General features: G+C 34.4%; 1 protein-coding gene and 1 long non-coding RNA gene across 8 annotated transcripts in view; one reads left to right on the plus strand and one right to left on the minus strand.

Moving 5' to 3' along the window:
• Window positions 1-19,204, minus strand: part of KANSL1L (KAT8 regulatory NSL complex subunit 1 like) — a 119,874-nt gene that overhangs the window by 25,985 nt on the left and 74,685 nt on the right. For 4 of the 6 annotated variants that reach the window (XM_049888067.1, XM_049888069.1, XM_049888068.1 and 1 more), the window contains exon 6: window positions 9,167-9,371. In XM_049888067.1, the coding sequence (XP_049744024.1) occupies window positions 9,167-9,371 (205 nt within the window). The remainder of the gene's footprint in view (window positions 1-9,166; window positions 9,372-19,204) is intronic. The other 2 variants (XM_049888072.1, XM_049888071.1) reach the window with 2 other exon arrangements.
• The window catches only part of LOC126078052 (uncharacterized), a 41,028-nt gene continuing 31,170 nt past the window's right edge, over window positions 9,347-19,204 (plus strand). For both annotated transcript variants that reach the window (XR_007517948.1, XR_007517947.1), the window contains exons 1-2: window positions 9,347-11,793; window positions 13,666-13,804. This is a non-coding gene — a long non-coding RNA (uncharacterized LOC126078052). The remainder of the gene's footprint in view (window positions 11,794-13,665; window positions 13,805-19,204) is intronic.

Below are 19,204 nucleotides of genomic sequence, written 5' to 3' on the forward strand. Positions count from 1 at the left end.
TCTCACTGCATCACATCATTGCAATATATTGTTGTTTGAACTGTGTACCCAAAAAGATACATATTAAATGTGATATATTAGCCTTTTTAAATATCACTGGATTTGATTAGGTAATATTTTATGATTTCTGCTTCAGTATTCATGAAAGAGATTGATAATAATTTTCTTCTAATGTCTTTGTCAGATTTTGGCATCAAGGTTTCCTATCCTTATGAGTTAGGATGTGCTCCATCTTTTTTTGTTGTTTGGAAAGGTTTGCATAAGACTGGTGTATTTTTTCTTAAATACTGGGAAAATTCACTAGGGAAGCTATCTGTTGTAGAGATTTTTTTTTGTGGGAAAAGTTTTCAATAACTGCTTTAGTAACTCTGACATAAGTATTTGTATTTCGTTTATTGTAGCAGTTTTAAAAAACTGTTTTAAGAAATTTGTCGTTTTATCTTAGTTGTTATATTTTTGTCATAATCTTACTACATTTGTGAGAAGATCTGTAGTGATGTCCCCTTTTTCGTTCCTGATATAAACAATTCATATAAACAATTCATGTTTTCTCTTCTTTTTCTTAAAGAATTTTGCTAGGGGTTTATCAATTTCATTACTCTTTTCAAAAACCCAGCAATTGGATTTGCTGATTTTGTTTTCTATTTCATTGTTTTAAGTCTCCTGTTCTGTACAGCCCCAGTATTCAGCAAATTTTCTAAGGAGAAAACTGGCCATTTGCTCAGGCCTCCCAAAACACTACCCCAAATGTTCCACATGGCTCTCAACCATGGGCATCTGCACCAAATCTGAAAAATTCTGCCACAGCTCCAGGATAAAAATGGTGTGCAAGTCAGTTATCCTAGGTTTTGCCATCCTTGGAGACTTAGCTTCTGTAATTCTTGAGTCAGCAGCTCTCCACTGCCCTAAGAAAAATGGTAACTGGATTTTACGTGGCTTTTTCTAGCTGTTCTAGGTGGGACTGCTGGTCTGCAAGCAGGTAAGTGGAAGTCCTAGTATCTTTTATATACTTTGAAAGATTCATTTTGCTAATATCTTATGATTTTTGCATATATGTTCATCTGTTCCACGTCTTTAATTTTCTCTTTCTTGAATTATACCTGGTTGGTTTTGCTACAAAAATTAAACTAATCCTTTGGTTTTGGTACAAAAATCAAATTAATCCCATAAAACAAGATAGGGGGCTATTCCGCTCATTTATTCTTTAAAAGAATTTGTATAAGATTTAAATGATCAGTTTCTTAATTATTTCATAAAGCTTGGCTACAGACAAGGCATTTTCATCTTTGTGGGAAGGTGTCTAACCACTGATTCATTTTCCTTAATAGTTTTAAGACAATTCCGGTTTAACTATTTCTTCTCAAGTCAATTTTGATGAGTTATATTCTCCTAGAAATCTGTGTTGTTTCTTCTAATTTCTAATATATTCTAATATCTTTTTCCTGTCTGCAGCATCTGTAGTTATATAACCTCCATTCCCAATCTTTTGGTTTCTCTTTTATTGAGCAGTCTTACCACATGATTGTTAATTTTATTATTTTCTTAAACCATGTTTTCCTTAGTAATCATATTATTATAGATCATATTCTACTTTCTTAATTTCTCTTCTAATCTTCATTGTATCCTTTATTGTATTTGTGTTTCTTTTATCGTTCTCTAACATGTTATTGGGGGCTTTCATGAACAGTTATAAAACCATTCAGGTTTTCTATTTCTTTTGGATTCAGCTTTAGTATCTTACATATTTTTAAAGGCCTTTGTCCATGTTACATAAGCTTTCAAATGTAAGGCCATAAAATTGCCTTTTTCTCCTCTATGGTTATGTATGAGAAGATGTATATTTTTAACAGGACACATTGTCACTGTGTATAAAAAGTTTCTACTTTTAAGAGAGACGGGGTGAAGTAATAGTGCACCGGCAATTAGCTATGAGATATATACAATGCCCAACTAAGAACCATACTAGCTAATAAAGCTAGAAGATGACCAACTCTAAGGTTTATCAGCAACAGCATGGATAAAACTGGCAGAGAGCACAGTAGCATGAATCATAGCTGAATACCAAACATTCAAATTAAAGTATTTCCTTAAAACAGTAGAATACTATTAAAAGACCTGTACATCATTTTCTTATGGAGACAGTCCCTTGCTAAAAGTCAGAATTCTAATTCACATGGCTACTGAAACTCTAGGTATTAGTTACTTAGTAATTAAGATATTCTGTCCTTTGTAAGTGCTCAATTATGGTCATGAAAAGGAAATTTTAACTTCGAAGAACTCTGAAAAAGGGCTAGCTACATATCTACATTCTTAATGTATATAGCCATTCCAGAAAGAAGACACAAAATAGAGGCTACCTAATAAAGTTGCCTAGGAATAATAAGAATATGTATAGTGTGCTAAAAAAAAACTTTTAGTGAAGTAATGAATAAAATGTTTCATTCCTTAGGAAAAAAAAAAAATGTTTTTAATGGTAAAAAAAAAAAATGAGCTCACTTATACTTTGAAACTTTTTTTCAAAAAAGTTTATAAACATGAACAAAGCTACTATAAAATTTAACTTTTAAAAAAGATGTTTTGGGAGAAATATTATTCGGCAGTATGAAATCCAAAGGAGTCCTGGGTGGCACAGACAGCTAAGGGCACAATTACTAGCCAAAAAATTGGCAATTTGAAACCACCCAAGGGCACCTCAGAAGACAGGCCTGGCAGTCTGCTTCTTAAAGGTCAGTCTTGAAAACCTTATGGAATGCAGTTCTACTCTCCAAACATGGGGTCGCCATGAGTCAGAATCTACTCAGTGCAACTAATAACAATCCAAACCAGCAGTGGCTCGATATATTAATTTCCTAGGTGTTACAGATTGAATTATGACCCCCCCAAAATATGCTTTGTAAATCCTAACCTCTATGCCTGTGGTTATAATCCCTTTGCATCTTTGTTATGTTACTGAGACATGATTAGTGTAGGGTGTATCTTGAGATAATCTCTTTTGATATATAAAAGAGATTTTAAAAAAGGCAAGTTAGAAGCAGAGATGGGGTAAGACAGATACCAAGACACATGAAGATCTCTAAGGAACCAGGAAGCAGAAGTTAGAAAGACTAGGACCTTCCCCTACAGAAAGAGAAATCCTTCCCCTTCCGAAGAATACTGAACATAATACCATGGACTGCCAGAAGAACAAGCAAATCTGTCTTGGAAGAAGTACAGCCAGAATGCTCCTTAGAAGCAAGGATGGCAAGACTTTGTCTCACATACTTTGGACATGTTATCAGGCAGATCCAGTCCCTGACGAAGGACATCATGCTTAGTAAAGTACAGGGTCAATGAAAAAGAGGAAGAAGACCCTCAACGAAATGGATCGACGCAATGGCTTTAATAATGGGCCCAGGTGTAACAGCGATTGTGAGGATGGCACAGGGCCATCACCTAACAGCAACAACAACATAAAGATTAGCCCATTGCCATCGTGTCAATTCCAATTCATAGTGACCCTGTAGGGCACAGTAGAACTGCCCCACAGGGTTTCCAAGGAATGGCTGGTGGACTCAAAGTGCCAACCTTTTGGTTAGCAGCCGAGCTCTTAACCATTGTGCTACCAGGGCTCCTAACATAAAGATTACAGCCTAGGAAACCTTATGAGGCAGTTCTATTCTGTCATATAAGGTTGCTATAACTCAGAATCAACTCAACAGCACACAACAATAACAACAGTAAGACCTGAATAGCCGTAACAATGGACTCAACATACCAACATTCATGAAGATGGCACAGGACCGGGCAATGTTTCATTCTGTTACACATAAGGTCACCATGAGTCAGAGCCACACATAAGGTCACTGTGAGTCAGAGCCAAATTGATGGCAACAAAGAACATTAAGACTTAACTTGAGCATCTTAACTGGACTCAGCAATACCATAATTTCTGTGCCTCATCTCTCTCATCTTGTTTTTTTTTTTTTGAAAATTTTTCTTTAACCTTACCAAATCAGCTAAAAGAGCAGTCATTTTTTTTTACAATGTTATTTTTAAATATCTGTTCTTTTCATTTCAATTCCATCATTCTAACCCTTTAAAACCTTACAACTAGTCTACTGGAATAACCTCATAACTGTTTTGTTTTTCCTGTTTCCCCAGTTGTAAGTTTTCCCGTCTGGTTCTTAAATTATTTGTTCACAAATTAATCCTTCAAAAATAATAATTTGATCATTTTACTCCTCCACTCCAAAACCATCACTGATTTCCCAATGCTATTGTAATCACTGTTCACATTTGATGAGGACTTTCATGCCAGGCATTGGGCTAAGTAACTTTCAAGCATGTTATCTTATTTAATATCAACACAACTCTATAAGGTAGCCTGATTTTTATGGATGACAAAACAAGGTAGTGAGTGATTTGCACAATACTGCACTTTATTATTTAGTAGAATGAGGATTTCAATCCAAACAGTATCTTCTAGAACCCATGCATGAAACCATTAAAATGTACTGCTTCTCCATAGGAAATAACTTCTAGACTCTTTAGAATTTGGTATCTTCCACACTTATCTACAATTACATAAAGCACATTTTCTCATAGAAATAATGCTACACGTGTTTAATTTATCTCTTCAAGTCAAGCCATAAACGTTCCTGTAATATAGAAGTGTTGCAGTGAGGTGAGGAAGTCCTCAAGCAAGATACCTCCCACTGTCTAGAGCAGATGCTCCAATAGGTGGAGCTGAAATAGGTGTGGCTTAAAAGAAGCTGCGTTGGCTTCCCAGTTTAAGAAGGCATTCAGGTCCTTAAGTTACTTCCTTTCCCTCATTTAATCAGACATGTCCTGTACCACAGAATTAATGTATTTCCTATTTCAGTGTCATTCATTATTTGTTACCACAATTCAGATTTTTCTTCTCCCAGCCCTCAGGCCAACCAACTATATATATCGTGCCTGATCTAGAGGTAGAAGACTCCCACCTCTCTCCACTGCCCTTATATTGGTTTTTCTCAACCAGTATGGCTACTCAAGAATTATGTACTAAAGAAAATAATTTGAATGATTATTTTCTCAATTTGCTCAAATTTGGTACATAGCTAGAACAATTCTAGATGCACAGAAGAGGGGTTAATTTATTTATTGCATGCAATGAATGCCTTAGGCACTTTATTCCTTAATATTTCAATATGCATTTCCTATAAATAAGGATATTTTATTCTAAAACTACAATAGTTATCACATTGAAGAAATTCAACATGGATAAAATATTTTAACCTAATCTACCATTATTATTCAGATTTGCCAATTGTCCCAATTTTTTTTTTTTTTTTCCCCTCCAAAAGAATTCTTCCCTGGATCATGTACTCATTTAGTTGTCATGTATCTATTTAGTCTCTCTTTCAATCTGGAACAGTTCCTCAGCCTTACTTGGCTTTCACTACCTTGACCTTTTTTTAAGGATATAGGCCAATCTGATTTTGTTTCTTTCTTTTTTTTTTTTTTTTTAATAGCATGTTTCTCATTTTTGCCTTATCTGATGTGTACTCAGTTAAATTCAGATTATGCATCCCTGGTAGAATACTACATAAGTGATATTGTAGCCTTCTCATAGGGACATTAGTTTTGACCATTCAGGCAAGGTGTTGTCGCCTTCCCTACTTGATAGTTACTGTTTCCCCCCTGGCAACTAATAAGTGATCTGGAGGGAGACACTTTAAGACCATGCAAATATCCTTCTCCTCATCAAACTACCCCCCCAACACAATCCCAGATTTAGTATCCACTGATGATTCTTATCTAATCAATACTTATATAACGATTGCAAAATGATTGTCTAATTTCACCACTACTCACTCCATATTTATTCATCAGCATTCTACTATATAGAAAAGCCATCCTTTCCCTCCTGTTTGGTTGTTTTTCTATTTATCTATTATTAGTATGGACTCTTGGCTTCCTATTTTTTTAATGGTTTAGAATTCATTACAGTTCTTATTTTGATGCTCAAATAGTTCCAGATTTGGTCAGTGGGAGACTCTTCAAGGTAGTTCCTGTGTTCTTCTGGCATGCCCCCCATCATTTTTGTAGTACTTCCCTGCTTTCTGGTACATTAAGATATTTCAGGCTCATTTTATACCTTCTCTGTCCCAGCCCTGGAGATCAATCATTTCTCCAAGGGACCCTGGTTCTTTTTAGTGGGGAATGATAGTAGAAAACAAGATATGAGTACAAGGTATACTCATTGCTATCAGAGTAACTTTGAGTCTTGACCTGTGCTATCCAATTCAGTAGCAACTACCCACATGTGGCCATTTAAGTTAAAGTTAATAAAAATAAAATAAATTAAAAATTCAGGTCCTTAGTTGCACTAGCCACATTTCATCTGTTCAGTAGCTACAAGTGGTTAACAAACCAGTTGCCATGGAATTGATTCTGACTCCTGGCAACCCTAGGTGTGGACAGTAGTTACCATATTGGACAGCATAGATACAGAACATTTCTGTCATTACAGAAAGTTCTATTGAACTTTACTATTCTAGACCCTTTTAGTGAGCAAAGCTAGGGAACATACATACACATTCATGAAATCACAAGTTCTCACTCTTCATTACCTTTAAAATATCTTCTTAAATTCATTCTTTCAAATATTAAACAATTGTTTGCTGAACACATATTACTGGACAGGTACTGTTCAAGATCCTGGACATTCAGAAATAAATATATTGTCCCTGTTCTCTAAAAACTTACAATTTAGTGAGAAGACAGAAAAGTAAATGGATTACTACATATAGACTGGTATGATGAATTCCAACAAACTGAGGTTAACACAGGGTGCTATAACAATATACGCCCCAGACTGGGTATGTCAAGGAAGTCTTCCTGGGAAATAACATTTAAATTAAGATTAGAAAGGTAAATAGTTATTAGTCTCGCAATTTGGAGGACAAACTGTGGGGTGGAGAGGAATTTGCTATCCTCCAATATTTTTTTCATCTCTTCCCATTCAGTCCCTGGAGGACATTATGCTTGGTAAAGTGGAGGGTCAGAGAAAAAGAGGAAGACCCTCAACAAGATCCACTGAAAATGGCTACAACAATGGGCTCAAGCATAAAAGCAATTGTGAGGATGGCATGGGAGCTGGCAGTGTTTTGTTCTGTTGTACACAGGGTTGCTAAGCGTCAGAACCAACTCAATGGAACCTAACAACAACAACATTCCAATTCACTTAAATGCTTTCTTTCTCTCCCCCATAAACTTTCAAAATTCTGCTTATCTTCCAAAGCCCATTTTTTATGATGTATTTCTTAATACCTTTAACTAGACAAGACCCTGCCAAACCTCTAAATGTACTGTATTTACTGATTTCACATACACCAAAGATTTGTTGGTTTTGTTGTTATCAGTGTAGTGGGTAAGAACATGGGCTCGAAGTCAGACTTACTGCTTACTAATTGTGTGACTCTGGGCAAGCTACTTAATCCGCCTAAACCTCAATTTTTGTATCTGAAGATGGAATTAATTAAATTTCATGGTTAAATGGGAATCAAAGAAAATGTACTGAAAATGCTTATCATGATGACTAGAATACCACAGATAATAAGGAATACTTGAGAATTACTAAACAACAAGGCCGCCAGTCTATGAAGCCAGCCACCAGCTGCCATCAAGTCGGTTCTGACCCACAGGGACCCCATGGGTATCAGGTGGACTGTGCTCCATCGGGTTTTCAGTGGCTGGTTTTTCAGAAGTGGATCACCAGGACTTTCTTCCGAGATGCCTCTGGCTGGACTTGAACTTCCAACCTTTTGGTTAGCACCCTAGTGTGTTGATCATTTGCACAACCCAGAGATTCCACTGGTCTATTATTAACAATAATATTTCAACCTGTTTCTTCCTTTGTTTGCTGAAAATTTTAAAACTGTTCATACCTTTCCAGGCCAATCTTTACATTATCAAGGCATATATTATATTTTAGTAACAACTAGCAAACCACCTAAATTATTCAAGCAGATTTCTTCCAGTAAGAATATTATGTTACAGTCATATGTAAAATGTGTTAAATAGATAATTCTACTTATGACTATGAAATCACAAAATCACATTTCAAAAACGTTATTTACCTATTGCTTGCAACAACTTTAAATAAAAATCATCTTTTCCCATTAGGCTGACATGTAAAATAATTTTTTTAATTCTAAACTAAAATTTTTTTTAGAGTATTTTCAAGTTGGGGAAATCATATTAATAATGTCTGAACTACTAAATGGTAAAAATTAGTCTATCAATAAAAACTAATTTGCCAGAATTCACATTTCTATTTCTAATTGGATGCTGATAAAACTTAAAATTGGTTCCTAATGAAACAAAGCATCTTGATTTTCATATAAATTTATTTGAAACGGTTAATGTACTAATAGTTAGAAACAATCAGTATTAAATGACAGCATCAAGGACAATTTCTTTCCCTTAATATGCTATTAAGAAATCTAAAAGAATTTTTAAAAAGTATGTCTTACAGCAGGAACTAGACAACTTATTTTGCACTTCATCACAGCTTCAGATTTTTTCGGAAAGATGTACACCCAACATTTGTTTACGAATGAAAAATGTTTTCAAAATGAATGCTTTTAATGAAGTGCATTTTATTTGTTTAAAGTATAAGCATGAACACTTAAAACTGTATTGCTTATGTTCTAGAAGAAGGAAAAAAAAGGAGCACCTACCAGGATTAACAAATACCAAACCTAAAAGGGAGATCAATGACATTTCCTTCAAAATAACTGACAGCTGTGCAGATTTTGTTTACCTGATCAAATATTCACAAGACAAATATATGATAGGTTTGTGTTTTCCTTATTACCCTTACCAATAAAATTTTTAAACTGCCTTAATATCTAATTTTCCTTCAATTAGTTTAAGCATAAACGTGGTTTTTTTTTTTTTAATAACTGGGCATGTGAGAGTTTTCAGAGTATGTACACTGCTATTTTTTTAAAATTATTAAATCCCACGTATATACTGTCAATACCTATATTACATCATTTATAAACTATATTTTTTTTACGTTTTCTAGATTTAATTATTCTAAACAACAATCCAATATCAACCCACATCTTATTTGTAAAATACATACATACTGACGGTAAAATCTTTTGTTCATGTTTTCCCAAAGGCAACCTACCTGCTGAGTCCAATAAAAAGTAGGGCTCAGTCTGTAGAGTTTTCGTTTGTGGAAACTCTGAAGTGGTCTTGTTCGGGCTGCTGTACTCATGATAGTCAAGGATGGAGATTTCAGTCTTGTCCTGTCTTTTCTCCTTTTCTTACTGTGCTTCTGGTTAAGGAACCAACTACTGGAGGAAGAGAGCTCATCTAAATTCTCTGAAGCACTAAAATGCCATGAAATAATTGGGGGAGAGGAGATAAAACAAAACAAACAAAAACACAAGAAAAACTAAATGTAAATTGCCTTGGTTTGTTATGACAGAGGAGTATTAATTTTAGCCAATTTTTTGGTAACAACTAGTGAAAGAATTGCCATTAATCAAGAATTACACATTCAGATTATAAAAATAATTCGTACTTATTTTTCCCGCAAAACAAATTATCTACTTAGGTTGGAAAACACTTGCATGAGTTTAGTAGAATGTCAATGTTCATTGTAAATCAATGATAAATTTGCATATACTGGACAGTGTTTTAACTATTTACATAAAATTCTTTTTGCGTATGAGTGAAATTACATAGGACTACCGGTTTGTACTTGGCTACCAACCGAAAGGTTGGCGGTTTGAACCCACCCAGCAGCACCATGGAAGGAAGGCCTGAGGATCTGCTTTTGTAAAGATTATAGCCAAGAAAACCTTACAGAGCTCAGTTCTACCCTGTAACACATGGGGTCACCATGAGTCTGGGGTTGATGCGATGGCAGCTAACAACAACACAGCTTTAAAAAAGAACTAAAGTTTCACTGCATTGAGTTGCTCTCTAAATCTGTACTACATACCATCTGAGTAAAATCTGAAACGGTGCTGTAACCATACTATATTTTAGGATTTTTTTAAACTTCTAATGCTACAGAATCCACAACTATAAAATAATGAAATGGCTCACGTAAGCTACACATGAGAATAAGTCTAATTTTATAATATTCATATTTTTAAACATTATAAATATTTTTAAATGTCAGAACATCAGGAGGAAATTAACCTTCATCACCACATAAATTTAACTTCACTCATACCAGTATATATACATAAAATAATGAAGCTTTTTAGGCACTTCAAAATAACAATTTCAACCTTATTCGTATAGACAAATGCTAATTAATATACTAGTCTAGCATCAACAAGTGAATCTGCTATGCACTGCCAGTGAACATTTAAGTTTTAAGTGTTCTATTCTGTTCAAGTAAAATCAGTGTTTGATGGTAAACACAAGATATGGTTTTTCTACAGCAGTATCATTGTTTTGAAACATATTTATGACTGTTATAAAAATATTCTATTAGCTTGTAGATAGAGCAAATAACTCAAGAATGTTTTATATAGTAATAAGTACCTAGAAATAAAGGAGCCTAAAAGGCTTACGGTGGTGAAACCAAAGAGAATAATATAAAATATCTATTATATAATTAAACACAAAATATGTTGATAACTATCATACATTTAATAAATATATAATTGAATATGTACTGTTGGCTAGACCAGTAAAGGGAATATAGCTGATGACAACTATTTCATTTTTAAAACATTAACTTTAGTTTTTAGAGAGTTCTTGTCAAAAATGTTTTAAGTACCAGTTAATAAAAAGTTCTAATTAGCTCCTATCATGCAGCTGGCTGAGAAAGGTTTAGGATATAATGCTATTCTCAAATTAATAGGTCCAATCTCAAATCTTAATGTTACTTTCTGTGACAGTAACACATATAATACGTATTGCCTATGAAAACACTTAAGTGTATCAGTGCTAAATAACAGTCTGCTCTTGAGAAACCCACCATGGAGTCAGGCTATCATCACGTCAAGGGTGAGCAGAAGGCACAGATGACAGACAATATCAAGTTATGCACTGCAAAGGCCAGGTGGCTGTCAGAGAAGTTATTCAAGGTCAGGAAGAAGACAGGTTTCAGTGGGTAGTTGATATTAAAAAAAGGGGGATCATGTCAGGAGAGTTAGGCTCCAGAAAGGCAGGAGTAGATCCAGCACAAAAAGAGGCTGTTGATCCAGCAAGTCAGAAACACATCTGGCAGAAGCTTACACAGGCTCCTTAAAAGAAATGTTGCTCTGATAGTTTCTAAGAGAAACTAAAAGCTTTTATTCTAGGAGTCTAAGGCATACTTTGTAACTCTTCCTTCTTTGGGGGTAGTGACGGTTCAGTGGTAGAATTCTCACCTTTCATCTGGAATACTTGGCTTTGATTCCCAGCCAGTGTACCTCATGCACAGCCATGACTCATCTGTCAGCGGAGGCTTGCGTGTTGCTACGTGGTGAACAGGTTTCAGTGGAGCTTACAGATTAAGATGGACTAGAAGAAAGACCTGTCTACTTCCAAAAATCAGCCAACGAAAACCATATGAAGTACAAGGGTCTGATCCATAACCCATCTCAGGACCGGGCAGCATTCTGTTCTTTTGTGTAGGGGGCTGCCATGAGCAGATGGCAGCTAGCAACAACAGCAGTTACTAAAGAAGCCTCAGCACCCCCCTCTCCGTAAGAGGCTTATCCCTGAAGAAGATGAGCCATCACCTCCCTTATGAATGAAAAGATACAACTTTTGAATTGGCTAGAGGATCAACAGACTGGTTTAAAGGTAAGCGGAAAGCTATCATTTGTCAGTAAACGTTATTTATATTTTCAGGTTTCTAAGGTTTTTAAGCTGGCTGTCACATTATGACAGGAAACAGTTTAGTTTTATTATTATTTTTTAAGTATATTCCTATCTGCTAACAATTCATCCTTAAACATTTCTAGTTAATAAGGTACTTGCGAAAAAGTCATCAACATTTATCCTTCTCAAATAAATGAAATTTACTGAAATCTGTTTGTTTTCCTACTATTCAATGTGAAAAAGTACATTATTCTCACTTCTTTGATACATAAGTCACTTTAATAGGATATCAGTGTGGTTACTGTAAATGGCCACTGTAAACCACTGATAAATTCACTTATCTCCCACAGTGTTTTAATTGTTTGCGGTAAGTAGTGGGTCAGGGTCAATCAATGAATCTTACTAATAGCAGAACAAGTGGAAAATCCTCAGGAAATTCTGAGACAGACAACACAACCCTCACCCCTCATGTGACTTTATAACCTCAGGATATATGTATGTGTGGATGTACCTATGTATTTTAAACACTGCCTTTAAGTCGCATTCTAAATCTGACTCTCTGGTTTATAAAAGCTCATTTTTGATAGTAGGATATGATGATGTGTGACTTGATTATAAATTTATAAAATAATAAGCAGATGAGAACTATAAGATGCTCTGATTTATAAAGGAGCAAGACATGAGACTCAGGTCTAAAACTTTTCTTCTAATCTTTAAAAATCACAAAATGATTTGAGAACTTGATCTATTAATCAGAAAGTTATGGCTCACATTTTATTAATAATTTCTCTAGTAAAATGATTTTCTGAAATCACTGGTTTTCTCTATTACAAGCCTAGAAATCTTAGCAGTTACGATGTTTATGGATGACAAGAATAGGAATTCAATTTGCTTTTAAAGAGTATGAATGGAAAGCTTCAAGTGAATTTTCTAAACAATTTATTCCGATACTCTTAATTATTATAGAAACCAAAAGCCTAGAATGACAGTCAATTAATCTATTACCTGATATTTTATTATAAACCACTACCAAGATCAATGTTCTGCAAACATTATATATTTATATCATAATTAATGAATAAAACAATCTAAGGATGTGGGTACATGGGGGCATGTATTAGCCAAATTTTTGTTGTCAGCTTGGTGGTAGTGGCAATGGTATATGGATGTGGAAGAATAGTCCAATTTTAATTTTTTTTTGTAAACCCAGCAAAAGATAGTCAAAATTTCTCATGGTAAATTATTCAAGTATTTAATAAACTTTTGACTGAGCCCAATTCTGCTCTTAAAAGGACTAAAATAACTCTTATAATACTCTACTCAAATACTTTTAGAAATAGAAACCTCTGAGCCTGATTATAAATTTAGAATGCTAGAACCATAAAAGCATAGGGAAAACTTCACGAGGTTACTTTTATCTCTTAACGTAAATGAAGTAACAACCCGTAAAGATTATTTTTCCATGGTATTTTGAATATACCTCTAAATTCCTCTCTTTAAATGTGATATGAATCTACTAAGGAGCCCTGGTGGTACAATAGTTAAATGCCCAGCTGCTAACCAAAAGGTCTGCAGTTTAAACCCACCAGCAGCTCCATGGAAGAAAAGACCTGGCAAACTATTCCCATAAAGATTACAGCCTAGGAAACCCTATAGGGCAGTTCTAGTCTGTCATATAGGGTTGCTATGAATCAGAATCAACTCGATGACACACAACAACAATAAAAACAACATGGATTTACTAAATTAAAATTTGCCAAGATTTTTCATAAAGCATGAATACGAGTTCTTGCACTTACATATACTTCTTTCTATGGTGGCTAAAGGCTAAAACTTTTTTTTTTTTTAATACAGGGAAAGGAAACCATTTTAGATGAACATACCATAAAATCCACTGGAATACATCTGTCTACTGGGCGAGCTTGCTTCATTCTCTAATGTAAATTCTAAGGGAAGAAAGCTCAAAAACATGGAGAAAAAAACAGATAAAAAGGTGAAAAGGGGGAAGTAGAAGCATTAAGTAGGCAATTTGTAGCTATTTTTTAGTTTGAATGGCTGGCCAAAACCAAAAAAAACTACTACTGAGAAAGAAAGTTCCATGTTCTATTCTCCTTGCTGCACTGTAATACAGATAAACTGTAAGGATGCATTTTCAATCCAATCAAAAAACATTAAAACATGGTGATGGCTGCTTTGGAAAACACTGCTATTTAATAATATATGATAAATATGTTCTTGGAATTTTGGGGTCCAAGACATTAGACTACACTCAGAGCTCACTATCATTTACAGGAAATTAAAAAGATCGAAATTCCTAAGATATTCTTAAAAGTCAGGAATTACTCAAGGCAAGAAGATCATACTAGAAGACTGCCCTTCCGTATCAGGAAATACGACTCACAAGACAGGCTATATAGACAGAGGCCAATGTCAGCCCATGCTATATTGAACAAAGTTGGCCTTTTTCTCTTCAAATTACACAACATGGTACATAAGCCCTGCCCTTTGCCTTAAAATACACTATACCAAACCAAAAAAGCCAAACCCAGTGCCATCGAGTCGATTCCGACTCATAGTGACCCTATAGGACAGAGTAGGACTGCCCCACAGAGTTTCCAACGAGCACCTGGCAGATTTGAACTGCAGACCCTTTGATTAGCAGCTGTAGCACTTAACCACTATGCCACCAGGGGTTCCAAAATACACTATGTAGCCAGAAAAACTAAACTCATGGAATAGCAGAGAATAAATACTTAATAGAGAATTTTAAAATATTGTTTTAGGCCAGTATGTGAGGAAGTGGAATAGATCAACACTTCCTCTCATATTCACACTAGTCTCATGTTAAACACACTTAAGGAAAAGTAGAAATCAATACTGGAGTAGAGAATTAGAATGTACATTCTCACCAAAGAGATTACGAGAGCCCCTTAGTTCCCCATACACACCCACAAACACATACACCTAAGAATCACTTTTTGCATGACTTGCAATCTCTGTTTCAGGTCTCTTCTTTTCACCAGTAACAGTTCTTTGAAGGATTCAACCTATAGCTGCTAAGGCCAGAAACAACCACTTCCAACTTTCTTCACTGCCAATAGCTGGAATTCACTCCCTTCTCCTCCTCCCTTGATAATATTTGAAGAAATGAATTCATCACATAATTAGATACCCCAATGAAAGCAACCAATTTTAAAGATATTGTAGAGAAAAAGACTTATATAAACTTACTATAGGTGGCCCACTATGGGCGTTATTTGTCCCTCAATCGGCAAAGCCTAAAGACTTCTTTCAAATAACCAGTGGAGCAAGATCCAGGCATTACATTGTGTAGAGAAAACAGTGCCCTGTCCATTTCCCCTACTTGGGGTATGAAATAGGGGAACTATACCCCTTACTCAAAAAGACAAGTGTCCCAGCAATAAAGCACCATGTGGTACTGCACTGCACAATGCCATTCTAAAAAAGATGCGGTCTCTCTAAAAAAATATTATAGTATGCTGTTTTTAAAAATTAAGGTACACCTATTCCATGAAATATTATGCAGTCATTAAAACATTTTAAGTATAAAAAGCTTGAGATATAACTGAAAAAAGAAAGAAAACTACATATAATAGATCTGTCATGAAAATGATGTATAAAAAAGATAGGAAGGAATTATACTCTGAGCAATACAAATGATTTCTTAGTATTTTTCTTTTTTAAACAATGAGCTTATATTAGTTTTATAAGGAGAAAACAAAAAATGTCATTTAAAAATTAGTCTTTTTTTTTAAGGACTTATAATCTAATACTTTTTAAATGACTACTGACAATAGAAGAGATTTAGTAGACATAATAACTAAATGTAATTTATGGGTTTTATTTAAATCCTGGTTCTGTAACAAATTAATCATGAAAAGATAATTTTGAGAAAACTGGGGAAATTTGAATATGGATAGGGAATTGGATGATGATAATGAATTATGGTTAATAATACTAAGTGTGATAATAACATGGCAGATATGTAAAAAAGGGCAAGTTAGCACAAAGGTATTTACAGTTCAAATGGTACTCACTAGAATTTGATTTTTTTTTAATTCCTAGGGAAAAAAATTCCTATAGGGTCGCGACGGCACTGGGTAGGGAAAAAAAGAGTATGTGAGGAAGTAAGATAGATGAAGCAAGTTAGCAAAATATTGACAATTGTTAAAGCTGGGAATATGTAGGTTCACTTTACTATGGTTTCTCTCTGTCTACATTTTTCCACAATAAAAAGGAGAAAGAGAGCAACTATTGCAGTGCCTTCTGCCCTTCTTAGCTCTTAACTTCAAGTGGAACTTTTGAAGCATAAAGGCAAAGACATTAGGAAGCTGACAGAATGGCCATATTTTTACTTTAGAATAGAGCCATAAGGTTTGTCAAACATTTCTATCTGATCTATAATTTGGGAGATATAGTTCAGATTTTAAAATATAATCTGTAAGCTCCTTCTCTGACATGAGACATAGTGTGCAGTTGAGACTTTCCTGAAAATGACTGTTTTTCACCTTAAGAAAATTTGGGAAAACAAAAAGTTGAAGGAAAAAGGCAAAAATATGTTTTTTAATCCCATTATCTAAACACAAATCTACTGCATTAAATTTTTTATTTATATCCTTCAAGACTTTTTTTCTATGAAACCATACTGTAAAGTGATTTTGGTAGCCTAATTTTTCCACTTAACATTCCAATATAAGCATGTTCTCATACGATTACATACTTTCTATACATATAATTTTTAATAGTTATATAATCTTCCATCCAATGGTGGTACCACAATTATTTAAACATTTCCCTATAACATTATGGTTTAGACTCATGTAATTAGACACGGAGAGAGAAATAACCTCTTTACAGAAGAAAATAGTTCCTACTGGTATTCTTTAAAAACATGGCAGGGAAGTTTTATTTCCCTACTGACATCATATATCAAGCTAATACAATAATTAATGTAATTTATAGGAATCCAAAATTATGTTGAAAACTTTAGGCTGAAATATGCTATCAACAAATGTTTTCTGATAATTGAGAAGTGACTGCTGAAAATGTCAGGAGTGTAAAAGATTTTTTATATGTGATTAGTTTGTCAGTTTAACTGCAGGTTTCCAATTATGATACCCAATTAGAATGAGTAGCTGAATTTCATGTAAGATAATTACCATCAGTGGAAATAAATGGCATGACAATGATTCATTAGAAATTTAATTTCATATCATATTCCAGGACTCACAACAACAAAAATCTAAACATTATTTCAAGCAGAAATTCACTTTCTCAGAGATAATACCCCATGAGGTAAACAAGGAGCCATTGACAACATTTTATCTTTAGTTTAGAGTATAACATCTAAAAACCAATAACAATCTCTATGATGATAAAATGTAATGCTTCATTTGTTTAAAGCCTCAATCTTCTCAGTAACTCAGTTCCTGGTGACTCATCTTAGACCCTGCTGCCAAGATTATTAATAAACTCAAAAACAACTCTGACATTTTTTGGGCAGAATACTGCCATTAAATAGATAAGGGAGGCGGGAATCAATGAATAACAAGGGTGCAAACAGGCTGCCCTGGAAAATAATTAACCAGGTGAATTTACTTTACAGACATTGTGAAAACAGGTTATTAGGATATTATAAAAAGGACAAGTATCTTTAAAAATTATATAAATCAGTAAGTTTTGTATAGTCCACTGAAAATTAATATATAGAATAGCTGGTCAAACTTTAGATAATTAAAAATTTGAATTTCTTCTACAAAAATTATCATATAATGTGATATAAACCTAGAACAAGTATGCTTTACTAGAGCAACTGTAACACTCCACTCACAAAGGTTATGAGGTTATAATTACATATAATACTAAAATAAATATGCTTTATTAGAAGAACTGTAACACATCACTTATGAGATACTAATCTGGTAACCTCAACTATACAATACAGCAGAAATCACAAAAGGAAGGAAAAATGCCTTTAAGTAACCAAAATAAATTTTAGCAATTCTATGCATGAAAGCTCATTCCTGTTAATCATAGGAGAGGCTTCTCTCTTACTATAAACCAAAAACCAAACTCATTGCTGTCAAGTTGATTCTGACTCATAATGACCCTTTAGGACCCACAGGGTTTCCAAGGAGCAGCTGATGGATTCAAACTACCATCCTTTTGGTTAGCAGCCATAGCTCGTAACCACTGTGCCACCAGGGCCCCTCTCTTACTATAGAATGTCTCTTATTGTAGTATAGATACTTCTACCACCTTGGTTATCTGATTTTCTAGCCCAGAGTCAAATTAGATGATATGAAGCTGAACTGCAGGAGGCAGTCATGACAGCAACAACTAGACTATCAGTCTGACTACAGAGGAAGAACAATTAAGTACAAAATATTTTCACTGGAATGTTGATTACCTGCCAGAAATCATGAAAGGCATTTCACCCATTCAACAAATATTTCTTCGTGCCTATGATATGATCTCACTGATCTAGGTGCTAGATAATAAGACTTAATAAGATAGCCAAATAATCTCTGCTCTCAGAGAGCTCATATTCTACTTCAGGAAGATAGATAATAAACAATAAATTAACAAAATAATTTCACATTTGGTACCTCATTTGATCCTCACAAAAATGCTATAAAGTAGACTTTTAACTGTGATTTAGAGAGCTAAATCACCCACATCTGATTCCAAAGCAATATTCTTAACAATAGAAGTTTCTTCATAGAACTTGGTCAGGCTTTTACATTATACATTTATTCGTGTGACTGCTTAGTTGATGTCTTTTTTCCCAACTAGGCTTTCTATACCGCAAGTACAGCGACCACAGGTTTCTGTTCAATGGCATACCCCAGGTGCCCAATTCAGTGCCTGGCACTCAGTAGGTATCATTAAGTCAATTCGTTCAGAAATACACAGCTATTAATCCCAATAGCCCCTGAGGATTTGGTCATGGTGAGGGGCCTGAGCTATCAAAGAAAACCGAATTAAGTTCAGTATCATCTAAGAAAAGCAATGTGTAGTAAGTCTTATTTAAACAATGCTTCCCAATGGTTTCTCAGAAAAATTTTGACACTTAAGTGGAATTTTCATTCCTCTTACTGTTCTGGGTATCTCTCTCCATAATAACCTCTAGCATATGCTTCAAAGTTACTAAAAAATGTTGAGTGAAGTAATTTCTCCTCACCCATTAATTCTCTTAAATTAAGTAACATAAAATTATTACGCCCAAAACATAGCATAACAATGATTTTACAAAAGGCTACACACTTGAGGCTGTAATGGAAACCTTTATGTCTGTATTAGTCATTTGCTGAAAAAATGGAATTCCTCAAATGTAAACATTTAATAATCAAAGAATATTAGCACTAGAAAC

Source organism: Elephas maximus, chromosome 6, assembly GCF_024166365.1.
Source record: "Elephas maximus indicus isolate mEleMax1 chromosome 6, mEleMax1 primary haplotype, whole genome shotgun sequence".
Taxonomy (NCBI): Eukaryota; Metazoa; Chordata; class Mammalia; order Proboscidea; family Elephantidae; genus Elephas; species Elephas maximus.